The sequence below is a fragment of the Hypanus sabinus genome, chromosome 6 (genome assembly GCF_030144855.1).
Source record: "Hypanus sabinus isolate sHypSab1 chromosome 6, sHypSab1.hap1, whole genome shotgun sequence".
Classification (NCBI taxonomy): domain Eukaryota; kingdom Metazoa; phylum Chordata; class Chondrichthyes; order Myliobatiformes; family Dasyatidae; genus Hypanus; species Hypanus sabinus.
Window position 1 is genome coordinate 178,188,669 of NC_082711.1, and position 25,166 is coordinate 178,213,834.

The 25,166-nt window shown below is 50.5% G+C and overlaps 1 protein-coding gene across 1 annotated transcript; it reads left to right on the top strand.

Moving 5' to 3' along the window:
* Positions 1-1,753: 1,753 nt before the first annotated feature.
* Positions 1,754-24,158, top strand: LOC132395129 (vitronectin-like). The gene is made up of 8 exons (XM_059971432.1): positions 1,754-1,814; positions 3,823-3,939; positions 15,002-15,352; positions 16,987-17,126; positions 18,820-18,976; positions 19,067-19,222; positions 20,387-20,701; positions 23,955-24,158. Exons 1-8 carry the CDS (start codon positions 1,754-1,756, stop codon positions 24,062-24,064), a joined length of 1,407 nt encoding a protein of 468 aa, XP_059827415.1. The 3' UTR covers positions 24,065-24,158.
* Positions 24,159-25,166: the final 1,008 nt, after the last annotated feature.

Genomic DNA, 25,166 nt, shown 5'->3' on the forward strand with positions numbered 1-25,166 from the left:
AATCATCTCACAGTTAAAATCACTCAGCTCACCTTTCTCCCCCATTCTGATGTTTGGCATGAACAGCAACTGAACCTCTTGACCATTTCTGCAAGCTTTTATGCAATGAGTTGCTGCCACATGATTGGATGATTAGATATTTACATTAACAAGCAGGTGTACAGGTCAGCGTGCCTAATAAAGGGTCCAATGAGTGTATATGTCACCATATACTACTCCGAGATTCATTTTCTTGTAGGCATTCTCGCTCTCGCTCTCTCTCTCACTCACACACACACACACTCACACACACACACACACACACACTCACACACACTCACACACACACACACACACACACACTCACACACACTCACACACACACACACACACACACACACTCACACACACACACACTCACACACACTCACACACACACACTCACACACACACACACACACTCACACACACACACACACACTCACACACACACACTCACACACACACACTCACACACACACACTCACACTCACACACACACACACACACTCACACACACTCACACACACACACACACACACACACACTCACACACACACACTCACACACACACACACACACACACACACTCACACACACACACACTCACACACACACACTCACACACACACACACACACACACACTCACACACACACACACACACACACTCACACACACACACACACACTCACATACACACACTCACACACACACTCACACACACACACTCACACACACACACACACTCACACACACACACACACACTCACACTCACACACACACACACACACTCACACACACACACACTCACACACTCACACACACACTCACACACACACACTCACACACACACACACACTCACACACACACACACACACACACACACACACACACACACACACACTCGCGCACACTCGCTCTCACTCACTCACACAGACTTTCACAGGGGGACGGCTCTCTCTCTCTCTCTCTCTCTCTCTCACACACACACACGAATGGAGTGCTGCAGACCTGAGGGGTGAGGACTGGAGGGATTGTCACATTGTTGGAGGAAGCGGTACTGAAAAATCTGAGGGGTGAGAACGGAGGGATTGTCACTACTGGAGGAGGCGGTGCTGAGAAATCTGAGGGGTGAGGACGGAGGGATTGTCACTACTGGAGGAGGCGGTGCTGAGAAATCTGAGGGGTCGGGACGGAGGGTTTGTCACTACTGGAGGAGGCGGTATTGAGGGATCTGCCCGCTGTATTATTTTTCATTGCCACGTTGAACGCGTTTCCAGTCTCCCACGATCTCTGGGATGTTCTGAGTGCCGGAGCACCAGGAAATCAGTAAGCTGAAATATTTCTATCTTTTAAACCATGACCCCAAAATGTCCCCGGTCATGGCCAGGCTGAAAGTCGCTGAGTCTTTGGTTTACCGTTAACGGGAAACAACTGGAACCCAAACGCGAAACAACATTTTCTCTGGCATGTCTGACACTTTCACGCTGAATTTCACAGGGGTGGGGGGGCGGGGGAATTCACAGCAAGCAGGGCAGCTATCTGTAACGTGAAGAATTCTTCATTCCCGGAAGAATATCAAACGGTTTTGCCGATATACAAAAATAAAAAATCGATGGGCTTCTATCTTTCGCTAAACATTACTAGAAGTTTAAACAAATGTCCCAACAACTCAAACACAAGGTGGTTACATCCCGAGATCCCACTCCAGACTCGATCAGATCTTTGGCCATGGAGCTCCGGACTGTCCTCGTCGCCCTTTCGTTGCTCAGCTCCGCCGTTGCCGATGAAGGTATAACACCAACGCTCGCCCGTTCCGCTGTTGGGGTTCTGCTGGCCATCGCGTGTCCCAGTGGGTTCTCTTTCAGTCAGGGCAGCGATCAATCGATGAGAGAGCCAGTTTAGCCAGATAAAACACACAATCCAGTACAGTACAGGCCCTTCGGCCCACAATGCTACGGCGATCCTTTAACCTACTCCAAGATAAACCTGATCTTCCCTCCCACGTAACCCTTCATTTTCTTCCATCCACCTGTCACCCCAAGAGTCTCCTAAATGCCCGCAACGTATCTGCCTCTACTACTGCCCGTCAGCGATCCCCACACATCCACCACTCCCTGTGTAAAGATCTACCTCTGACACCCCCAGCCCCCACTATAAATTCCTCCAATCGTCTAAAGAAGACCGGAAACCGGTAGAACACAAGAATAATGTGACCAAGGACTGGCGGAAGATCTCAGAAAGAACAGTGAGGTATCTTCTAGGAGATGGGCCGGGAACAAGAAGCAATGGCGGGGTGAGGAGTCAGCGTTTCCCAGGCGCATTGGTAGCGATGTACACCACCATAAGAGGCATAGACAGAGTGGAGATACAGGGGCTTTTTTCAGTGCAGAAATGGCTAACATGAGGCGCCATAGTTCAAGATCAATCCAACCCTTCCCTCCCCCATACCCTCCATTATTCGATCGTCCATGTCTCCTAAATGTCCACAATGTATCTGTCTCTACCACCACCCCTCGCACCTTCCACCCATCCAGCACCCTCCCTGTGTGAAAAAAAAACCTTTGACATTGTCCCCCCTCCTCCCGCATACTTGTCTAGCCGTATCCCGCCCTGGAAAAAGGCAATGGCTGACCACACTAACGAAAACTCCCCCCTTCAAGAACAGACCTAATGGGTTTGACAACCCTGAGAACCAGGGTCTCTGTGGGCCCTGAGACCAACGCGGGAGCCACAGGGAGTAGACGATGGTGCGGGTGGGGATGTCGGGGGTGCTCCCTTTCTGCTGCTGATTCAGGGGGAACCAGGATCCCCAGAGTATAGTCTACCCCACGTCCGTGCCCCGACTCCACTCCCAGTAGCTGTGGAGGTGGGGTTCCCAGATACTCGGGATTGTGGAAATCTAAACTGTGGGCCTGTGAGCACCTCACAATCGCGCTCTCGTCCGTGAATGTAGGTCTCCCATTTCTCCCGCCCTTCTCTCTCTCTTCTCCATCCCTCTCCTTCAAACCGTCTCTCAATCTTCCCACCTCTCTCTCGCACTCTTTCCCTTTAGATTTCTCTCAATCTCTCTCTATTTCTCCCTCTCTGAGTCTCCGTCTGTCTCTCTCGTTCTCCTTAGATGCCCCTCCATCACTTTCCATCTATTTCTTTCTCCCTCTCATTCTCTCTCTTTCTATCTTTCACTCTTCATCTTAGATATACCTCCATATCTTTCCAACCTCTCGATCTGCCTGTCTCAATCTCTCTTGCCATCTCTCTCTCTCTCTCTACACCTCCCCCTCTCTCTCTCACCTCTCTTCATCTCTTTATTTCTCGTTCTCTCTTTCACTGTCTTTTTGGAAGTAGGAGCACTGCACATTGGCAAGGAAAACACTTTCGAAGGGGCAGTACCGAGGGAGGGTCACACTGTAGGAGGGGTGGTACTGAGGGAGGGTCACACTGTGGGAGGGGTGGCATTGAGGGAGGGTCACACTGTGGGAGGGGTGGTATTGAGGGAGGGTCACACTGTAGGAGGGGTGGTACTGAGGGAGGGTCACACTGTGGGGGGGTGGTACTGAGGGAGGGTCACACTGTGGGAGGGGTGGTACTGAGGGAGGGTCACACTATGGGAGGGGTGGTACTGAGGGAGGGTCACAGTGGGAGGGGTGGTACTGAGGGAGGGTCACGCTGTAGGAGGGGTGGTACTGAGGGAGGGTCACACTATGAGAGGGGTGGTATTGAGGGAGGGTTACATTGAGGGAGGAGTGACACTGAGGGAATGCTTCACTGAACTGGAACTTGTGCTGTCTGTTTAACAGAATCCTGTGCCGGTCGCTGTGATCTGGGGATGGAGGTGGGAAAGAAGTGTCAGTGTGACGCTCTCTGCAGTTTCTTCTCAAGTTGCTGCCGGGATTACAACTCCGTCTGTGGAAAAAGTAAAGACTACACACACACACACACACACTCACTCTCTCTCACAAACACACACACACACACACACACACACACACACACACACACACACACACACACACACTCACACACACACACACACACACACAGACACACTCTCTCTCACACACACACTCTCTCTCTCACACACACACACACACACTCACTCTCACACACACATACACACTCACTCTCTCACACACACACACACACACTCACACACACACTCACTCTCACACACACACAAACACACACTCACACACACACACACACACACACACACACACACACACACACACACACACACACACACACTCACAGTGATTTTGATTCCTGAAGGTTTATGTCTTTTACCTGAGTTCTTGGCAGTTTTGCTGATTAATTTCTGTAATCGATCTTGTGTTTTGTTTGTCTCTGCGATTCCTGTCCTTGAGACCCTGTACATGGGTACAGGTGTACAGAACGCAGTCTGGTCACGGCCGGGAGATGTGTGGGTCTGCTAGAAAGGTCGCTAGATCCTTCAGGTTAGAGAGTCAAGCTCGGGCACAGCAGCGCGTCGTTACCTGCTGCTGTCTCACAGCGCCACAGACCCGGGTTCGATCCCCACTTCCGACGCTGCCAGTGTGGTTTGGACATCATCCCTGTGACTGCGCAGGTTTGGAATTGGAATTCGTTTATTACAGTCTCTGTACCAAGGTACAGTGAAGTTTGCCTTGCATAGTCTTCATACAGATTAAATCATTAAACCGTGCGTTGAGCAAGAACAGTAACAATGCAGAATGAAGTGTAAAAACTTCTGAAAGACTGTTGTGCAAGTGAACGAAAAAGTGCAAAATCACAACGCGGTGCTGGCGATTGTGACCAAGAGTTCAACTTACCGTCCGAGAGGCCAGTTCAAGCGCCCGATAAGAGCACGGTAGAATCTGTGCTTGAGCCTGGTGGGGTGTAATTTCAGTCCGATGGGAGAGGGGAGGAGAGACAAAGTCCGGGGAGGGGGATTTTGCTGACTGCTTTATTGGGCCAGTGAGCTGTGCAGGTGAGATTCGTGATGTCCTGAGCTGCGTCCACGACGCCCTGCGGTTTCTTGCGGTCACGGGCAGAGTAATTGCCACAACGAGCCGTGGCGCATTTAGATCGATGGTGCATCGGTAAAGGATTCCCCCCAGCCACGGTGTGTGGATAAAAGGTAGAATCCGGCAGTGGATGTGGTTGATGGGAATGACGCTTTCCTGATAGAAGCATAGAGTCATTGGGCCATAGAAAGCTACAACAGGCCCTTTGGCCCATCTAGTCCATGCCAAACCATTTGAACTGAATACTTGCATCATCCTGCACTGGACCATCGCCTTCCACACTCCTATCACCCACCTACCTATACAAACCAGGAAAGCATTGAAATCGAGCTTGCATGCACCGCTGGCGCCGGCAGTTCTTTCCACACGCTCACGGCCCTTTGAGTGAAAAAGTTCCCCCTCATAGCTCCCTTAAACACTTCACCTTTCAACCTTAACCCATGACCTTTTGTAGTCCCCTCCCAACCTCCCTGGAAAAAGTTTGCTTGCATTTCCCCTATCTATACCCATCATAATTTTGCATATCTCTTTCAAATTTCCTCACAGTTTTCTACGTTCCAAGGGACGGATTTCCAACCTATTCAATCTTTCAATAGACAATAGACAATAGGTGCAGAAGTAGACCATTCGGCCCCTCGAGTCTGCACCGCCATTCTGAGATCATGGCTGATCATTCACTATCAATACCCAGTCCCTGCCTTGTCCCCATATCCCTTGATTCCCCTATCCATCAGATATCTATCTAGCTCCTTCTTGAAAGCATCCAGAGAATTGGCCTCCACCGTCTTCCGAGGTAGTGTATTCCACACCTGCACAACTCTCTGGGAGAAGAAACTCTTCCTCAACTCTGTTTTAAATAACTGACCTCTTATTCTCAATCCATGCCCTCTGGTACTGGACTCTTCCAACATCTGGAACATATTTCCTGCCTCAATCCTATCAAATCCTTTAATTATCTTAAACGTTTCAATCAGATCCCCTCTCAATCTCCTCAATTCCAGCGTGTACAAGCCCAATCTCTCCAATCTCTCTGCGTAAGACAGCCCTGCCATCCCAGGAATCAACCTAGTGAATCTACGCTGCACTTCCTCAATTGCCAGAATGTCCTTCCTTAAACCTGGAGACCAAAACTGTACACAATATTCCAGGTGTGGTCTCACCAGGGCCCTGTACAAATGCAAAAGGACATCCTTGCTCTTATACTCAATTCCCCTTGTAATAAAGGCCAATATTCCATTTGCCCTCTTCACTGCCTATTGCACTTGCTCATTCACCTTCATTGACTGATGAACTAGGACTCCTAGGTCTCTTTGCATTTCTCCCTTACCTAACTCTACACCGTACAGACAATACTCTGCCCTCTTGTTCCTGCTTCCAAAGTGGATAACTTCACATTTATTCACATTGAATGACATCTGCCAAGTATCTGCCCACTCACCCAGCCTATCCAAGTCTCCCTGTATTCTCCTAACGTCCTCTTCGCATGTCACACTGCCACCCAGTTTAGTATCGTCAGCAAACTTGCTGATATAGTTTTCAATGCCCTCATCTAAATCATTGACATAAATCGTAAAGAGCTGTGGTCCCAATACAGAGCCCTGTGGTACCCCACTAGTCACCTCCAGCCAGTCTGAGAAACACCCATTCACTGCTACCCTTTGCTTTCTATCTGCCAACCAGTTTTCTATCCATGTTGAAACCCTGCCCTCAATGCCATGAGCTCTGATTTTACACACCAATCTCCTATGTGGCACCTTATCGAATGCCTTCTGAAAATCTAGGTATACAACATCCACTGGCTTACCCTCGTCTAACATCCTTGTTACACCCTCAAAAAACTCCAACAGATTAGTCAAGCATGATTTGCCCTTGGTAAATCCATGCTGGCTCGGCCTAATCCTATTTCTGCCATCTAGATGTGCCACTATTTCGTCCTTAATAATGGACTCAAGCATCTTCCCCACAACTGACGTTAGGCTAACAGGGCGATAGTTCTCCGTTTTCTCCTTCCCTCCCTTCTTGAAAAGTGGGATAACATTAGCCACTCTCCAACCTTCAGGAACTGATCCTGAATCTAAGGAACATTGGAAAATGATTACTAATGCATCCGCAATTTCCTGAGCCACCTCTTTTAGAACCCTCAGATGCAGACCATCTGGACCCGGGGATTTATTAGCCTTCAGTCCTACCAGTCTACTCATCACAGTTTCTTTCCTAATGTCAATCTGTCTCAATTCCTCTGATATCTTATGACCCTGGCCCATCCATACATCTGGGAGATTGCTTGTGTCCTCCCTGGTGAAGACAGATCTAAAGTACGCATTAAATTCTGTTGCCATTTCCCTGTTTCCCATAACAATTTCTCCCAATTCATTCTTCAAGGGGCCAACATTGTTCTTAACTATCTTCTTTCTCTTCACAAAGCTAAAAAAGCTTTTGCTATCCCCTTTTATATTCCTGGCTAGACTGAGCTCATACCTGATTTTTTCTCTCCGTATTGCTTTTTTAGTTAAGATCTGCTGCTCCTTAAAACTTTCCCAATCATCTGTATTCCCACTCATCTTAGCCCTGTCATACTTCTTTTTCTTTAATGCTATACAATCTCTGACTTCCTTTGTCAACCACTGTGGCCCCTTCCCCCTCTTTGAATCCTTCCTTCTCATTGGAATGAACTGCTTTTGCATCTTTTGTATTATCCCCAAGAATATCTGCCACTGCTGATCCACTGTCTTTCCTGCCAGGGCATCCGCCCATTTAACTTTGGCCAGCTCTTCCCTCATGGCTCCGTGGTCTCCTTTATTTAATTGCAACACTGACACCTCTGATCTGCCCTTATCCCTCTCAAATTGTAGATAAAAACTTATCATGTTATGATCACTACTTCCTAATGGCTCCTTTACTTCAAGATCACTTATCAATTCCTGTTCATTACACATCACCAAAATAGCCTCGTTTCTGGTTGGCTCAAGCACAAGCTGTTCCAAAAATACATCCCTTAGACACTCCACAAACTCCCTATCCTGGGGTCCAGCACCTACCTGATTCTCCCAGTTCACCTGCATGTTGAAATCTCCCATAACGACTACATTACCTTTAGCACATGCCAATGTTAACTCCCTAATCAACTTGTACCCAATATCCACGCTACTGTTTGGGGGCCTGTACACAACACCCATTAGGGTCTTTTTACCCTTGCTGTTCCTCAGCTCAATCCACACAGATTCTACTTCCCCTGTTCCCAAGTCACCTCTTGCTAAGGACTGAATCTCATTCCTTACCAACAGGGCCACCCCACCCCCTCTTCCCATATTTCTGTCTCTACGATAGCACGTATACCCTGGTACACTCAATTCCCAGGCCTCATCCCCTTGCAGCCATGTCTCCGTTATCCCAACAATATCGTAGTTCCCCATTTTCATCTGAGCTTCAAGCTCATCTGCCTTATTTCTGACACTACGTGCATTCAAGTATAGAATTCTTAGCCCATTCCTCCTCTCTTTGCTTAAAACACTGTCTACTGTACCTAACCCAGCTCCTTGAACTTCCATCGGGCTAATTGCACCCTGAATTTTGATTTTCTTCTCAAGATTACCCAAACCTTCTACACATTTAATCCCATGCACCTTCTGACCAATCCTCTGGATCTGGATCCCTGCCCCCTGCACATCTAGTTTAAACCCCCCCCCCCCCCCCGAGCAGCACTGGCAAACACTCCTGCAAGAATGTTAGTACCCCTCCGGTTCAGATGTAGACCGTCCCTTCGAAACAGATCCCAATGTCCCTGGAACAAAGACCAATTATCCAAAAACCTGAACCCTTCCTTCCTGCACCATGCTCTCAGCCTCGTATTAATGTGCATAATCATTCTATTCTTCACCTCACTCGCACGTGGCACAGGTAGCAATCCCGAGATTGTCACCCTGGAGGTCCTGCCTTTCAGCTTCACTCCTAACTCCCTGAACTCTCTAAGCAGGACCCCCTCACTCACCTTACCTACATCATTGGTCCCTACATGGACCACTACATCTGGGGTCATGCCCACACTCTCAAGAATAGCCTGCACCCGATCTGAGATGTCCCGGACCCTGGCACCAGGGAGGCAACATACCATCCGAGACTCCCGATCTGCCCCACAAAATCTCCTATCTGCCCCCCTAACTATAGAATCCCCTAAAACTATCGCTCAATCCCTGGTCATCAGGGACAACTGTGTTGACCCTGACCTCCCACATACTGCATACGGAGCACACCACTGCTCTGACTGTCTCCCCCATACCTGAACTGGATTAATAGAATAAGTCTAAAAAGCACCTAGCGACCTTTCCTGGTAACTCGCGTCCTCCGGACCCGGCAACATCTTTGTAAATTGTTTCTGTATTCTTTCAAACTTAGAAACATCTTTCCCGTAGACAGGCGACCAAAGCAGCACACAACGCTGCAAATGAGGCCTTGCCAAAGTCTCATACAATTTCAACATAACCTCTCAACTCCTGTACTCAGTACATTGATTTACGAAGGCAATCTGCCAGAAGCTTTCTTTTTGACCCTAACTACGTGTGGCGCCACACTCAATGAACTATGGGCCTGTATTGCCAGATCCCTTTGTTCCACCACACCCCTCAGTGCTTCTACTGTTCACTGCGTGAGACCCGCCCTGGTTGGTCCCTCTGAAGCGGAAAACCTCAGAATCAGAGTCAGGTTTATTATTGCCGGCGTGTGACGTGAAACTTGTTGCACTTGTCTGTGTTAAATTCCATCTGCCATTTTCAGCTCATTTTCCAGCTGGTCCAGATCCCTCTGCGAGCCGTGATAGCCTTCCTCGCTGTCCACCACACCCCCAACCTTGGTGTCATCTGCGAACTTGCTGATCCAGTTAACCACATTGTCAACCAGATCATTGGTACAGATGACAACAACAATGGACCCAGTACTGATCCCTGCGTCACAGGCCTCCAGTCAGAGAGGCGACCCTCTGCTTCCACTCTCTCCCATAAAGCCAGTGTCTAACGCAAGTTACTGTCACATCTGGAATGCGGAGCGCCGGAACCTCCCTGACAGACCTCCAACGCAAGGCCTTGTCAAATGCCTCGCGACAGTTCATGTAGGCAACATCCATCGGCTTCTTTCATCCTGCTTTCCTGGTAACATCCTCGAAAAACTCCCTAGGATTGTGAGACATGACCGACCATGAACGATGACGTAATCAGTCCAAATGCTCCTATACCCAGTGCTTTAGAGTATCTTTCAATGACTTTCGCACTTCTGATGTTGGACTCACCCGCCTATAATTTCCTGATTTATTTTTAGGGTCTTTCTGAAACAGTGGAATATTATTGGCTACTTTCCAATCCTCTGGTACCTCTCCTGTCGCTCAGGATGATTTAAATATCTCTGCCGGGGCCCCTGCAATTTGGGCGTTTGCCTCTCTCAGGATCCAAGGGAACAGATTGTCATGCCCTGGAGATTTCTCCACCCGAAATTGCCTCAAGATAGCAAACAGCTCCTCCTCTGTAATCGGTATAGGGTCGATGAAGTTGATGCTGCTTTGCTTCACATAAGTACACTTTGTGTCCCACTCCCGAGTACATACAAATACAAGAAATTCATCCAAGGTCTCCCCCATCAGTGTGGGCTCCATGCATGGTCACCATTCTGCTCTTCCAGAGGGCCAACTTTGTCCCTCGCAATCCTTTTGCTCTCAACACAGCTGCAGAACCGCAAACTCCAGAAATCTGCAGATGCTGGACATCCAAGCAACACACACGAAATGCTGGAGGAGCTCAGCAGGCCAGGCAGCATCTACGGAAAAGAGTACAGTCGCCATTTAAGGCCGAGTCCCTCCACCAGGACTGAGAGAGAAGATACGAAGTCAGAGTAAGAAGGTGGAGGGAGGGGGAAGGAGGAGACACGGTGACAGGTGAAAGCGGGAGGGGTGGGGGGACAGGTGATTGGAGAAAGAAATAAAGGGCTGGGGAAGGCGGAATCTGATGGGAGAGGACAGAAACCCATGGAAGAAAGGGAAGGAGAAGGAACACCAAAGGGAGGTGATGGGCAGGTGAGAGAGGGAAACGGGAATAGGGCATTGTGAAGCAGGAGGGGGCAATTACTGTAAGTTCGGGAAATTGATGCTCATGCCGTCAGGTTGGCGGCTACCCAGTTGGAATATTAGGTGTTGCTCCTCCAATGTGAATGTGGCCTCATCGTGCCAGTAGATGAGGTCCTGGACTAACATGTCGGAATGGGAATGGGAAGCAGAATTGAAACGGGTGGCGACCGGGAGATCCTGCATTTTCTGGCGGACGGAGTGTAGGTGCTTGGCGAAGCGGCCTCCGAATCTACGTCGGCTCTCACCGATATGCAGGAGGCCACACCGGGACACCAGAGTCCCTTCGAATTACGCTTCACCTCCTGCCTCTTTTTTAGCCCTCCTAGTTTCTTACCTGAGTGTTCTCTTACATTTCTTGTGCTTCATAAGCACCACATTTGCTTCTACCCGCCTGGACCTGCTATGCATCTCTTTATTTGACTAACCGCAGTCTCAATATCTCCCGAAAACCAGAATTCCCTGCACCTGTTATTTTACAGGCACGTACAAGCTTTTACTCTCAAAACTTCACGTGTACCAAGTATACCTTGGGTAGAAACCAGTCTGTCTCAATCTAACCTTGCAGATCATTCTGATAACATTAAGACTGGCCTTTCCACAAGCAGAATCTCACACCACGGGCCAGAAATTTACTTTGAAACTGATGGCATTCTGATCATTAGATGCAACGTGTTCCATTCACAAACATAAACCCTTTGTGTGGGGGTAAAAACCATTCTTCATTTAGGAAGCACGCCAGCTGACGGGGTCAGGGAGGGAAATGTCTCGGGGCGATGAGAATCCCCCTGTAAGGGCAGCCCTGTCTGTCAGCCGCCTTAGCCTCGGTGGATCTGTCAGCAGCCGTCCCCAAACCTCCAGTTACAGGTGACCGACTCTCCAAAACTGTAGGTCTCTCCCCTCCAACTAGCTACAGATGTTGAAAGCTGCCTCACCCTCCATCCCTCCCCTCTCTGAACGCACTGACTGACGTCACATCTGGTCAGTCTCCCACCTAAGCTGAGAGATACCTGCTCTGAGAATACGTGTGGAACAGTGTGGGGGGAGCTTTACTCTGTGTCTGAACCCAGGTGTGCGATAGGATGGTGTGGAGGGAGCCTCACTATGTGCCCAACTCAGGGAGCTTTACTCTGTGTCTGACCCCGAGAGTGTGTGATGGGGCTGTGTGGAGGGAGCTTTACTCTGTGTCTGAACCCGAGAGTGTGTGATGGGACGGTGTGGGAGGAGATTCACTCTGTGTCTCACCCTGGGAGTGTGTGATGGGACGGTGTGGAAGGAGTTTCACTCTGTGTCTGACCCCGGGAATGAGTGATGGGATGGTGTGGAGGGAGTTTCACTCTGTGTCTGACCCCGGGAATGAGTGATGGGATGGTGTGGAGGGAGTTTCACTCTGTGTCTGACCCCGGGAGTGTGTGATGGGACGGTGTGGAGGGAGTTTCACTCTGTGTCTGACCCTGAGAGTGTGTGATGGGATGGTGTGGAGGGAGTTTCACTCTGTGTTTGACCATGGGAGTGTGTGATGGGACGGGAGGGAGATTCACTCTGTGTCTGACCCCAGGAGTGTGTGATGGGACAGTGTGGAGGGAGATTCACTCTGTGTCTGACCCCGGGAGTGTGTGATGGGACGGTGTGGAGGGAGTTTCACTCTGTGTCTGACCCCGGGAGTGAGTGATGGGACGGTGTGGAGGGAGTTTCACTCTGTGTCTGACCCCGGGAGTGTGTGATGGGATGGTGTGGAGGGAGTTTCACTCTGTGTCTGACCCTGGGAGTGAGTGATGGGACGGTGTGGAGGGAGATTCACTCTGTCTGACCCAGGGAGTGTGTGATGGGACGGTGTGGAGGGAGTTTCACTCTGTGTCTGACCCAGGGAGTGTGTGATGGGACAGTGTGGAGGGAGTTTCACTCTGTGTCTGTTTTGAGAAAGTAACTGGTCATTAATCATTAACCTGGTCAGGAATCTTAAGAAAGAGATTAGAAAAGCTAAAAGAAGATACGAGGTTGGTTTGACAAATAAGGTGAAAGTAAATCCAAAAGGTTTCTACAGTTATATTAAAAGCAAGAGGATAGTGAGGGATAAAATTGGCCCCTTAGAGAATCAGGGTGGTCAGCTATGTGTGGAGCCGAGGGAGATGGGAGAGATTTTGAACGATTTCTTCTCTTCGGTATTCACTAAGGAGAAGGATATTGAATTGTGTAAGGTGTGGGGAAACAAGTAAGGAAGTTATGGAACCTATGACAATTAAAGAGGTGGAAGTACTGGCGCTTTTAAGAAATTTAAATTGGATAAATCTCTGGGTCCTGACAGGATATTCCCCAGGACCTTGAGGGAAGTTTGTGTAGAAATAGCAGGAGCCCTGACGGAGATCTTTAAGATGTCATTAGAAACGGGGATTGTGCCGGAGGATTGGCGTATTGCTCATGTGGTTCCATTGTGTAAAAAGGGTTCTAGAAGTAAGCCTGGCAATTATAGACCTGTCAGTTTGACATCAGTGGTGGGTAAATTAATGGAAAGTATTCTTAGAGATAGTATTAATAATTATCTGGATAGACAGGATCTGATTAGGAGTAGCCAGCATGGATTTGTGCGTGGAAGGTCATGTTTGACAAACCTTATTGAATTTTTTGAAGAAGTTACGAGGAATGTTGACGAGGGTAAGGCAGTGGATGTAGTCTATATGGACTTCAGCAAGGCCTTTGACAAAGTTCCACATGGAAGGTTAGTTAAGAAGGTTCAGTCGTTAGGTATTAATGCTGGAGTAATAAAATGGATTCAACAGTGGCTAGATGGGAGATGCCAGAGAGTAATGGTGGATAATTGTTTATCGGGATGGAGGCCGGTGACTCAGGGATCTGTTTTGGGCCCAATGTTGTTTGTAATATACATAAATGATCTGGATGATGGGGTGGTAAATTGGATTAGTAAGTATGCCGATGATACTAAGGTAGGAGGTGTTGTGGATAATGAGGTGGGTTTTCAAAGCTTGCAGGGAGATTTATGCCGGTTAGAAGAATGGGCTGAACGTTGGCAGATGGAGTTTAATGCTGAGAAGTGTGAGGTTCTACATTTTGGCAGGAATAATCCAAATAGAACATACAGGGTAAATGGTAGGGCATTGAGGAATGCAGAGGAACAGAGAGATCTAGGAATAACAGTGCATAGTTCCCTGAAGGTGGAGTCTCATGTAGATAGGGTGGTGAAGAAGGTTTTTGGAATGCTGGCCTTTATAAATCAAAGCATTGAGTACAGAAGTTGGGATGTAATGTTAAAATTGTACAAGGCATTGGTAAGGCCAAATTTAGAATATTGTGTGCAGTTCTGGTCACCGAATTATAGGAAAGATATCAATAAATTAGAGAGAGTGCAGAGACGATTTACTAGGATGTTACCTGGGTTTCAGCATTTAAGTTACAGAGAAAGGTTGAACAAGTTAGGTCTCTATTCATTGGAGCGTAGAAGGTTGAGGGGGGATTTGATCGAAGTATTTAAAATTTTGAGAGGGATAGATAGAGTTGACGTGAATAGGCTGTTTCCATTGAGAGTAGGGGAGATTCAAACGAGAGGACATGATTTGAGAGTTAGGGGGCAGAAGTTTAAAGGAAACACGAGAGGGTATTTCTTTACTCAGAGAGTGATAGCTGTGTGGAATGAGCTTCCTGTAGAAGTAGTAGAGGCCAGTTCAGTTGTGTCATTTAAGGTAAAATTGGATAGGTATATGGACAGGAAAGGAGTGGAGGGTTATGGGCTGAGTGCGGGTAGGTGGGACTAGGTGAGATTAAGAGTTCGGCACGGACTAGGAGGGCCGAGATGGCCTGTTTCCGTGCTGTGATTGTTATATGGTTATTAACTAACAATGTTTTCTCTGTGGTCAGCTCCCGGGGATGAGTTTCCCTTCCTGGACGATGAAGCTGATGAAGGCTTTACGAATGGGTCGGATTATTATTCCGAACCGTACTGGCCGTATTGGGATTATGAACAGAATGATACAGATTTTTATCCCGAACCAAATGGGACGGACATCTATCCTGAACCAGAACCGGAGCCTAGTGTGGAACCGGAACCCAGTGTGGAACCGGTGCCGAGCCCGCATCCGGAACCCAGTGTGCAACCGGAGCCGAGCGTAGAACCGGAGCCGAGTCCGGAACCAACGGATGTGTGCACCAGTAATAAGCCAATCGATGCGATCACCGAGCTGAAGAACGCATCCAGCTTCGCCTTTGTGGGTGAGTAGGACAAAGCTCTTCGGCCCCTCGAGTCTGTCCCTCCCCGCTGGGATCGATGTGCGCGCTCGCTCCAACCGCTCTCCCGGCGCATTCACCTCTATTGTGGGCAGAGGAGCGTGCAGGAGGGAGTCTCCAACTTTCACCCTCGTTGCTCACAACACTGGGCCCTCTGGATGCAGGGAGATCCCCAGGAATCACGCCAGCCCCCTGTCCGTTTTTGTCGATGTTCCTGCTTCGTTCCCTGGTTCCCGTGGGAAGGTGTTGGTGACACTGAACCCCACGCACACGCGCATACAGCGGCGACCGAGTCCTCCCAACAGAGCCCCTGGTAGCGGATCAAATCTGCAGCGACAGCCACACTCTGACAAGGGGAGGGTCTGCCTCGCTCCCAGCCCACTGTTCAGTTCCAATGTTGGGGATTGAATTGGAATTGAAATCGGTACCAACGCCATGCTGAGTTTCCGCTCGGGAGAGGAGGCATGGTGGAGGCAACTCCTCTGAAGGTTGAATGCTATTGTGGTGATCCCTGAACTTCCCTCTGGTGTTGGGGATGGGGGAGGGAGGTGGGGCGATCTTACTAAGAGTGAAGGGCGAGCTTTTGAGATTCCATCTGTGACCCTGTAAGAAGGGAAATTCACCCTGATACTGGGAGCGTGTGATGGTACGGTGTGGAGGGAGTTTCACTCTGTGTCTGACCCCGGGAGTGTGTGATGGGACGGTGTGGAGGGAGATTCACTCTGTGTCTCACCCTGGGAGTGTGTGATGGGACGGTGTGGAGGGAGATTCACTCTGTGTCTGACCCCGGGAGTGTGTGATGGGACGGTGTGGAGGGAGATTCACTCTGTGTCTGACCCCGGGAGTGTGTGATGGGACGGTGTGGAGGGAGATTCATTCTGTGTCTGACCCCGAGAGTGTGTGATGGGACGGTGTGGAGGGAGATTCAGTCTGTGTCTGACCCCGGGAGTGTGTGATGGGACGGTGTGGAGGAAGATTCACTCTGTGTCTGACCCCGGGAGTGTGTGAGTGGACGGTGTGGAGGGAGATTCACTCTGTGTCTCACCCTTTTTTTTTATTAAATACTTAATTTACTCATGTATAACTTATACATTAGACTCAAAAGCCAAGTTCACAGTCAACAGATAAACCCGACTATACGAAGGCACATTCGTACAACCCAAATGGTATCCAATGTTCACTTTTATCTTAAATTCATGAAGCAAAATCATTCAGAATATTGCCACAATAGTTCTGGGAGAGTGTGATGGGACGGTGTCGAGGGAGTTTCACTCTGTGTCTGACCCCGGGAGTGTGTGATGGGACGGTGTGGAGGGAGTTTCACTCTGTGTCTGACCCCGGGAGTGTGTGATGGGACGGTGTGGAGGGAGATTCACTCTCTGTCTGACCCCGGGAGTGTGTGATGGGACTGTGTGGAGGGAGATTCACTCTGTGTCTGACCCCGGGAGTGTGTGATGGGACTGTGTGGAGGGAGATTCACTCTGTGTCTGACCCCGGGAATGTGTGAGTGGACGGTGTGGAGGGAAATTCACTCTGTGTCTCACCCTGGGAGTGTGTGATGGGACGGTGTGGGAGGAGCGCCACCTAGTGTCTGACCCATTACCTTCTTCTTCCCTCAGGGAAGTACTGCTATGAATTGACTGTACACGGTGTCGTTGATGGATATCCTAAGCTGATTCACGATGTGTGGGGAGTGCACGGCCCCATCGATGCTGCCTTCACACGAATAAACTGCGAGGGAAAGACGTATCTGTTCAAGGTCCGTGGGGCTTCCGACTGGGGCCAGGCGCGGTCGTTTCTCTGGGTTTGAATCTGTGTTGCGGTGTTAATTTACATTGATTGAGATCCATAGTGCGGGGTGTCGAGACAGCAGATCGATGGGAAGATAAGAAATGTGGGTCGCTCATCCACCATTCCAGACCGAGGATCACCATAAAGCTATAAGTCTGAGACGAGGGCATTCGGCCCATTTAGTCAGCCCTCTATTCCAGCGTGACTGATTTACTATCCCTCCCGTGCCCATTCTCTATCCGTCTTGCCCTGACCTTCGACGCCGTTTCTAATGAACAACCTACCAACCTCTGATTTAAATGCACTCAACGGCAACGAGCTCCAGATCCTCACCACACTCTGGCCAAATAAAGTTCTCCTCATCTCTGATTTAAATGGCGTCTTTTCAGTCCTCGTCTGTGCTTTCTGGTCAAAGACTCTCTGACTATTGGAAGCGCCCTCTCCACAGCTGATGTCAAGAGTGTGTGATGAGGCAGTGTAGAGGGAGCTTTACTTTGTGTCTGACCCCGGGAGTGTGTGATGAGGCAGTGTAGAGGGAGCTTTACTTTGTGTCTGACCCCGGGAGTGTGTGATGAGACAGTGTAGAGGGAGCTTTACTTTGTGTCTGACCCCGGGAGTGTGTGATGAGACAGTGTAGAGGGAGCCTCACCCTGTGTCTGACCCCGGGAGTGTGTGATGAGACAGTGTAGAGGGAGTTTTACTCTGTGTCTGACCCCGGGAGTGTGTGATGAGGCAGTGTAGAGGGAGCTTTACTTTGTGTCTGACCCCGGGAGTGTGTGATGAGACAGTGTAGAGGGAGCCTCACCCTGTGTCTGACCCCGGGAGTGTGTGATGAGACAGTGTAGAGGGAGTTTTACTCTGTGTCTGACCCCGGGAGTGTGTGATAAGACAGTGTAGAGGGAGCTTTACTCTGTGTCTGACCCCGGGAGTGTGTGATGAGACAGTGTAGAGGGAGCTTTACTCTGTGTCTGACCCCTGGAATGTGTGATGAGACAGTGTAGAGGGAGCTTTACTCTGTGTCTGACCCCGGGAGTGTGTGATGAGACAGTGTAGAGGGAGCTTTACTCTGTGTCTGACCCCGGGAGTGTGTGATGAGACAGTTTAGAGGGAGCTTTACTCTGTGACTGACCCCGGGAGTGTGTGATGAGACAATGTAGAGGGAGCTTTACTCTGGGTCTGACCCGGGAGTGTGTGATGGGACAGTGTAGAGGAAGCTTCACTCTGTGTCTAACCCCGGGAGTGTGTGATGAGACAGTGTAGAGGGAGCTTTACTCTGGGTCTGACCCGGGAGTGTGTGATGGGACAGTGTAGAGGGTACTTTACTCTGTGTCTGACCCCGGGAGTGTGTGATGAGACAGTGTAGAGGGAGCTTTACTCTGGGTCTGACCCCGGGAGTGTGTGATGAGACAGTGTAGAGGGAGCTTCACTCTGTGTCTGACCCCGGGAGTGTGTGATGGGACGGTGTGGAGGGAGATTCACTCTGTGTCTGACCCCGGGAGTGTGTGATGAGACAGTGTAGAGGGAGCTTTACTCTGGGTCTGACCCCGGGAGTGTCAGTGTAGAGCGAGTTTGCCCAGATGAGTGGAGGCGTTTTGTCTGACGCTGTGTTTAACTCTTTGCCCGAGACAATGCACTTGTAGAGTCTGTCTCTCCTTCTCCAGGGTAAGTTTTACTGGCGTTTCCACAATGGCGACATGGAGGCCGGATTCCCGAAGCTGATCAAGAAAGAATTTCCCGGAATTCCGGACAATGTTGACGCCGCATTGGCAATACCAGCACCTGGGATCGGCGGGAAAGAGCAAGTCTACTTCTTCAAGGGTAAGGCAAGATTTCCTGTCATCTGAGTGTTGTTCAGCTACTGGCCAGACAGCACCGACCTCGGTTCCTGACCGACCCTCTCGTCCGCAGGCCGTGACTATTGGAAGTACGTCTTTAGACGCCAGCCCAGCCAAGAGGAGTGCGCACGTGTTTCCATCTCGGTCCCCTTTCGGAGATACATCCAATTCATGCTTCTCGACTGGGAGAAGGATTTCTTCACCGAGCTGTTTGGGTCACCTGGGACAGGTAACGGCTTGTTCCCCGGATCGTGGGCTTCTCAACCCCACTCTAGTGTGTTGCCCGGTTCTCCAGTGTTGGTGCGGCCAACTTTGGAATACTGCGTGCGGTATACCGACCTGCTGGAAAGAGCAATAAGATTTGAAGAGCGCAGAGAACAAGGACTTTGCTGGGACATTTGAGGAGCTGATTAATAGGGAAAGGTTGAAAAGATTGGTATTAACACAGAGAAAATGCTGGAGGAACATAGCGGGTCAGGTAGCATCTGTGGAGGATATAAACAGTCGAGGTTTTGGGCCAAATCCCTTCATCGGGACTTTCCTCCCTGGAACCTTGGAGAATGAGGGGAGAGTTGACAAAGGAATACAAAATCATCAGCGGTATCGATTAGGTAAATGCAAGCGGCTTCTTTTTTCCCCACTGAGGTTGCGCGGGACTGGAACTTGAGGTCAGAGGTCAGGGGTGAAAGGTGAACTATGGAAGGGACACCTGAGAGGGAACTTCTCCCAGAGGGTGGTGAGAGTGTCGAACGGGCTGCCGGAAGAAGTGGGCTCGAGTTGAATATTTATGTTTAAGTGAATACCTGGGTGGGAGGCCTTTTGAGGGCACTGGTGAGTGGGTCAATGGGACTCGGGAGATTACTCGCTCGGGCGGCACGGACTAGATGGGCTGAAGGGTGTGTGTCTCTACTGTGTCCTCGATGACTGTTTGACTCTCTCTGCATCTTTTATTCTTTCCCTGTTTTACCTTCAGTTTTGTCCGTCGCGCTGCTCCATTTCACGGTTCACTGCACTTTATTTCACCTTTGGCCTTGTCCGACCATGAGGAGAATCAGGCCGCTCGGCCCATTCTGCCTGCTATACCGTTCGGTCATGGCTAATTGATTATCCCGTTCAGCTCCTTTTTCCTCCCTTTTCCCCGTACCCTGACTATCCAACACGCTATGAACCTCTGCTTTGATTACAGGCAATAACAAGCCTCCTCAGATGTCTGTCTCCGTGAATTTCACATCTGGCCGAGCGCCCGGGCCGCGGTTACTCATCTGGCCGACTGTGGGGATGCTATTACACTTCTGGCTGAGTGTCCAGCTGCGGACACACAGCAGGCCGCGACCCCGTCCTCTCCTGGAGCCCGGCCAGCCGAGTTGACACTACACTCTGCTTTCCCTTACAGTTGGGACCTTCGGGCCGTTCCGCACCGGTGATGACTGGCGTGGGCTTCCTGCCCGGATAGATTCGGCGATGACTGGGAAACTCTTCGAGGTCAGCAAACTGATTGCGCGGCACCACAGGAAGAAGGGTCACCGGCACCGCAGGAGGAAGCGGCACCGGCACCACGGGAGGAAGCAGCACCGGCACCGCGGGAGGAAGGGTCGCTGGCGCAGCGGGAAACGATGGCAGAAAAGCTCCCAGGAACAGAGCTGGTCCAGCGACGAAGACGACAGCTACATCTTTGTGCCCTGCCAGAGTGTCTTCTTCTTCTCCGGAGGTAATGGCTCATCGTTCCAAACCCTCCTCCCCCCCGCGGTCCCTGCATGCCCTCCCTTCCTCCAACACCCGACCCTGGGGTTGCCATAGACTGATCCCTCCCCACCCCGAAGCGCAGGCGAAAACGTGGAAACTCACACCGCAGATGCGGGAACCAGAAGCTTGGTTGATGTTTGAAATGAAAAAGGTCAGCACAACGCCGTGGGCCGAAGGGCCTGCACTGTGCTGCTCTGAGCAACAGTCAGAAACTGCTGGAGGAAAGAGCAGGGCGGGAAGGATCTACGGAGGGAACAAACAGTCGACGTTCTGGGCCGAAGCCGTTCATCAGCGAGCACTATAGACGGACGGAGAAGCTGGGGGAGGAGAGCAAGCAGGCAGGTGATAGGAGGTGGGAATGAAGTAAGGAGCTGGGATGTGATAGGTGGAAAAGGTAAAGGGAGGGCTGAAGAAGATGGAATCTGATAGGCGAGGAGAGTGGCCCAGAGGAGAAAGGGGAAGGCGGCAAACGGCGGAGGAGAGTGGATGAGTAAGGAGTACAGAAATGATTGGAAGTTTGAGAAATCGGTGCCGATGGCATCGGGTTGGAGGCTATTCGGACCTTATATAAGACGTTGCTCATCCAACCCGAGAGTGGCAGTCGGTACCACGTGGTACTGAACTGCTCGACGATCACGTGAACGTCGGAGCTCAGACTGCGGGGGCTGGGTGTCGCGAGACCGAGGTTCACCCGGCCTTATCCAAGTAGAGGCCATGGGATGGGCGATCCCAAAGTCTCGCTCTGGGGCTATTCCTTCTGGTCGGGCAGCCTCTCGGGAGGGAGAACCTTCACCAATGTTCCAGCTTGACCAGGATCTTGGAGCGGAAATGTCCACAGTTTCTCTCCCCAGACGCCAACCAGGCCCACCGGGTGAAATTTTCAGAATTAATAAGATCACAGGTGAACTTTATTTATCAAATGGACATTGAAACATCGACGTAGGCATTGAAAAGCTCCCCTACAACGGCTCTGGGACAGTCTCACCCTACCCAAACCTCTCCATCCGGAAGAATCTTCCCTCTCTTCCACCTCACCGTCATCCCCGCCCAGCCGTGGGACAAATTCTTCACCACCCTTCCTCCTCACCCCGATCCTTGAGACAGTCTTCTCCCTTTCCCCCTTCTCCCCCGCCATCCCCGTCCGGTTCTGGGATATAGTCAACATGGAATACACAACACAGTACAAGGATGCACTGGGGTGTCCCGCAGGTGTACCGGCACAAACGTAGCGATCCCACGACCTACTAACCCTAACCCGTCCGTCTTGGGAATGTGGGGGGTAGCTGGAGTGGCCGAAGAAATCTTCTCAGTCCCGGGGAGAATGAACAATCCCTGTACAGGCAGCGGCAAGAATTGAACCGCATCTCTGTCACTGTGAGGCGTTACGCTAACCACTACGCTACCGTGCCGCCCCAACTGCAGGGTTTTACTGACGGTAAACCCGGGGTCTCCTGACGGCCACACGTCCACTCCCGTTACCCTGCCGGCCCCCATCCCTACCCCACGGGTTGCTGCGGATATTCAGATTACCGGCGCAGCAAATCCGAGGCCCCCGCCATATTCAGTTCCCCCGGAGGGTTTGGATTTTCAGGGAGACGCTCATACGGAAGGTGGGGCCAGGGCTGGTGGCCTCCCAGAGGACGACGAAGGGCGGGAGGAATGGGTGACACGGTGGTCCGGGGTTGGAGACCAAGAGGGCGGTCGGGACACAATCCCATCCTAAAGCCCGAGCAGAGTTCAAATTCCGTTTATTGTCACTCAACCGTGCACACGTATACCACCAAACGAGACAATGTTTCTCCAGGCCAGGGAGAACAACACAGAACATGTAACTCACACACAACCGTGCACACGTATACCACCAAACGAGACAATGTTCCTCCAGTCCAGGGAGAACAACACAGAACATGTAACTCTCACTCAACCGTGCACACGTATACCACCAAACGAGACAATGTTCCTCCAGTCCAGGGAGAACAACACAGAACATGTAACTCACACACAACCGTGCACACGTATACCACCAAATGAGACAATGTTCCTCCAGTCCAGGGAGAACAACACAGAACATGTAACTCACACACAACCGTGCACACGTATACCACCAAACGAGACAATGTTCCTCCAGTCCAGGGAGAACAACACAGAACATGTAACTCACACACAACCGTGCACACGTATACCACCAAATGAGACAATGTTCCTCCAGTCCAGGGAGAACAACACAGAACATGTAACTCTCACTCAACCGTGCACACGTATACCACCAAATGAGACAATGTTTCTCCAGGCCAGGGAGAACAACACAGAACATGTAACTCACACACAACCGTGCACACGTATACCACCAAACGAGACAATGTTCCTCCAGGCCAGGGAGAACAACACAGAACATGTAACTCACACACAACCGTGCACACGTATACCACCAAACGAGACAATGTTCCTCCAGTCCAGGGAGAACAACACAGAACATGTAACTCTCACTCAACCGTGCACACGTATACCACCAAACGAGACAATGTTCCTCCAGTCCAGGGAGAACAACACAGAACATGTAACTCACACACAACCGTGCACACGTATACCACCAAATGAGACAATGTTCCTCCAGTCCAGGGAGAACAACACAGAACATGTAACTCACACACAACCGTGCACACGTATACCACCAAACGAGACAATGTTTCTCCAGGCCAGGGAGAACAACACAGTACATAGAACGCCCACACAAAATACATAAAGTAATAATACCACAATGAAATAAAGTATAAAGCATATTCCAGAAGACTGAACATTTATCACAAGATGTATTTACCACACAAGTTGAAATGAAAAGAGATAACGCCAGCTGGGCTTCATTCGTGGTGTCGGGGAGCTCAGTATTCCAGTCGCCTGGGGGAAGAAGCTCTTTCCCATCCTAACACTCCTTGTCCTCATGCTACGGTACTTCCTGCCTGATGGGAGGGGGGCGGTCAAAGGAATTGTTTAACTGTGGTGTGGGGTGGGTTTCATTGACAATGTTAAGAGCCCTGCGAACGCGGCGATCCTGATACATATCCCCAATGGGTGGAAGGGAGACCCCGGTGATCCGCTCAGCCGCCCCCGCAATCGTTCGTGGGGTCGGGTGGTCGGATGGGTTGTATTTCCGTACGAGACGGCCAGGACGCTGTCAATGATGCTCCTGTACTAAGCAGGGTGTTCCACTGCCATTTCAGGGGACTATTACCGGGTTGACCTGGAGACCAAGAGGGTGGCGTTTGCTCGGCCCGCGTACCCATGGTCCACCGCCAAGTACTGGTTCAAGTGCAAGGACGCTTTCGAGTAAGGATGGCCGTGGACAGCAGCGGCACAGGCTAAGCCGCAGATTGCGGGAATGCAGCGGGGCAAGGGGTACCCCGCTGAGGGGTGAGGGGCAATGAGGTTACTGACGAGAAAATAAAATGTGAAATATCCTGTCTCCGTGATGGTCATTATATCCATCTAACCTATCTCGGGGCTCAGTGACCGCTGGACTGGGAAACACGTAAAACCGCAGAAACTAGGAGAGAATCGGTGGGCGGAGTCAGGGGTCAGAGGTGGTGACTGAGTCACTGAGGTTTCCCAGCCGTTTACATCTGTAACCACGGCGATGGGGATTCACTCTGCGGGGACCTGTGGATCAGGGCTCGCTGGAGTGGGAGACAATATACCAGAGGGTCATAGAACACAGAACAGTACAGCACAGTGCAGGCCTTTCGGCCCACGATGTTGTGCTGACCTTTGAACCTACTCTAAGGTCAAACTAACCCTTCCCTGCCCCCAAAAGGTTTCGTTGCTCGTCCGCGTCCCTGTTTAAGACTCTCTTTGAAGAGTCCCCAAGGGCGCCACGTAGCGGCGAGCGTGACTATTACAGCTCGGCAATTTTGCAGTTCCAGGTTCAATTCCCTTCGCTACCTGTGAGGAGTTTGTAGATTTTCCCGTAACCGCGTGGGTTTCCCCCGGGTGCTCCGGCTTCCTCCCACATTCCAAAGGTGTATTGGTGAGTTGGTTAATGCCCCGTTGTAAGTTGTCTTGCGATTAGACTAGTGTTCATTGGATTGGATAGGTTGCTGGGCCGCGCCACTCGTTGGACCGGAAGGGCTTGTTCTGCGTTGTATCTGCAAATAAACAAATAAGATTAAATTAAACGTCCCATGGTCAAGGGCACTCAGATTATATTTCTTCCTCGGTCTGATATCCGGCCCGAACAACAACTGAACCCCTTAATGATGTCAACATGCTTTTGAGTTGCTGCCACATGATTGTCTGATTAGGTATTTGCATTAACGAGCAGATGTACAGGGATAGATACTAAAGTGGCCACTGAGTGTATATGTCACACGGGTTGGGGGCTGGCCCCTCCCATTCCGTGGTCGCTTGGTGGAAGTCAAGCTGGACTGCGCTCGCCT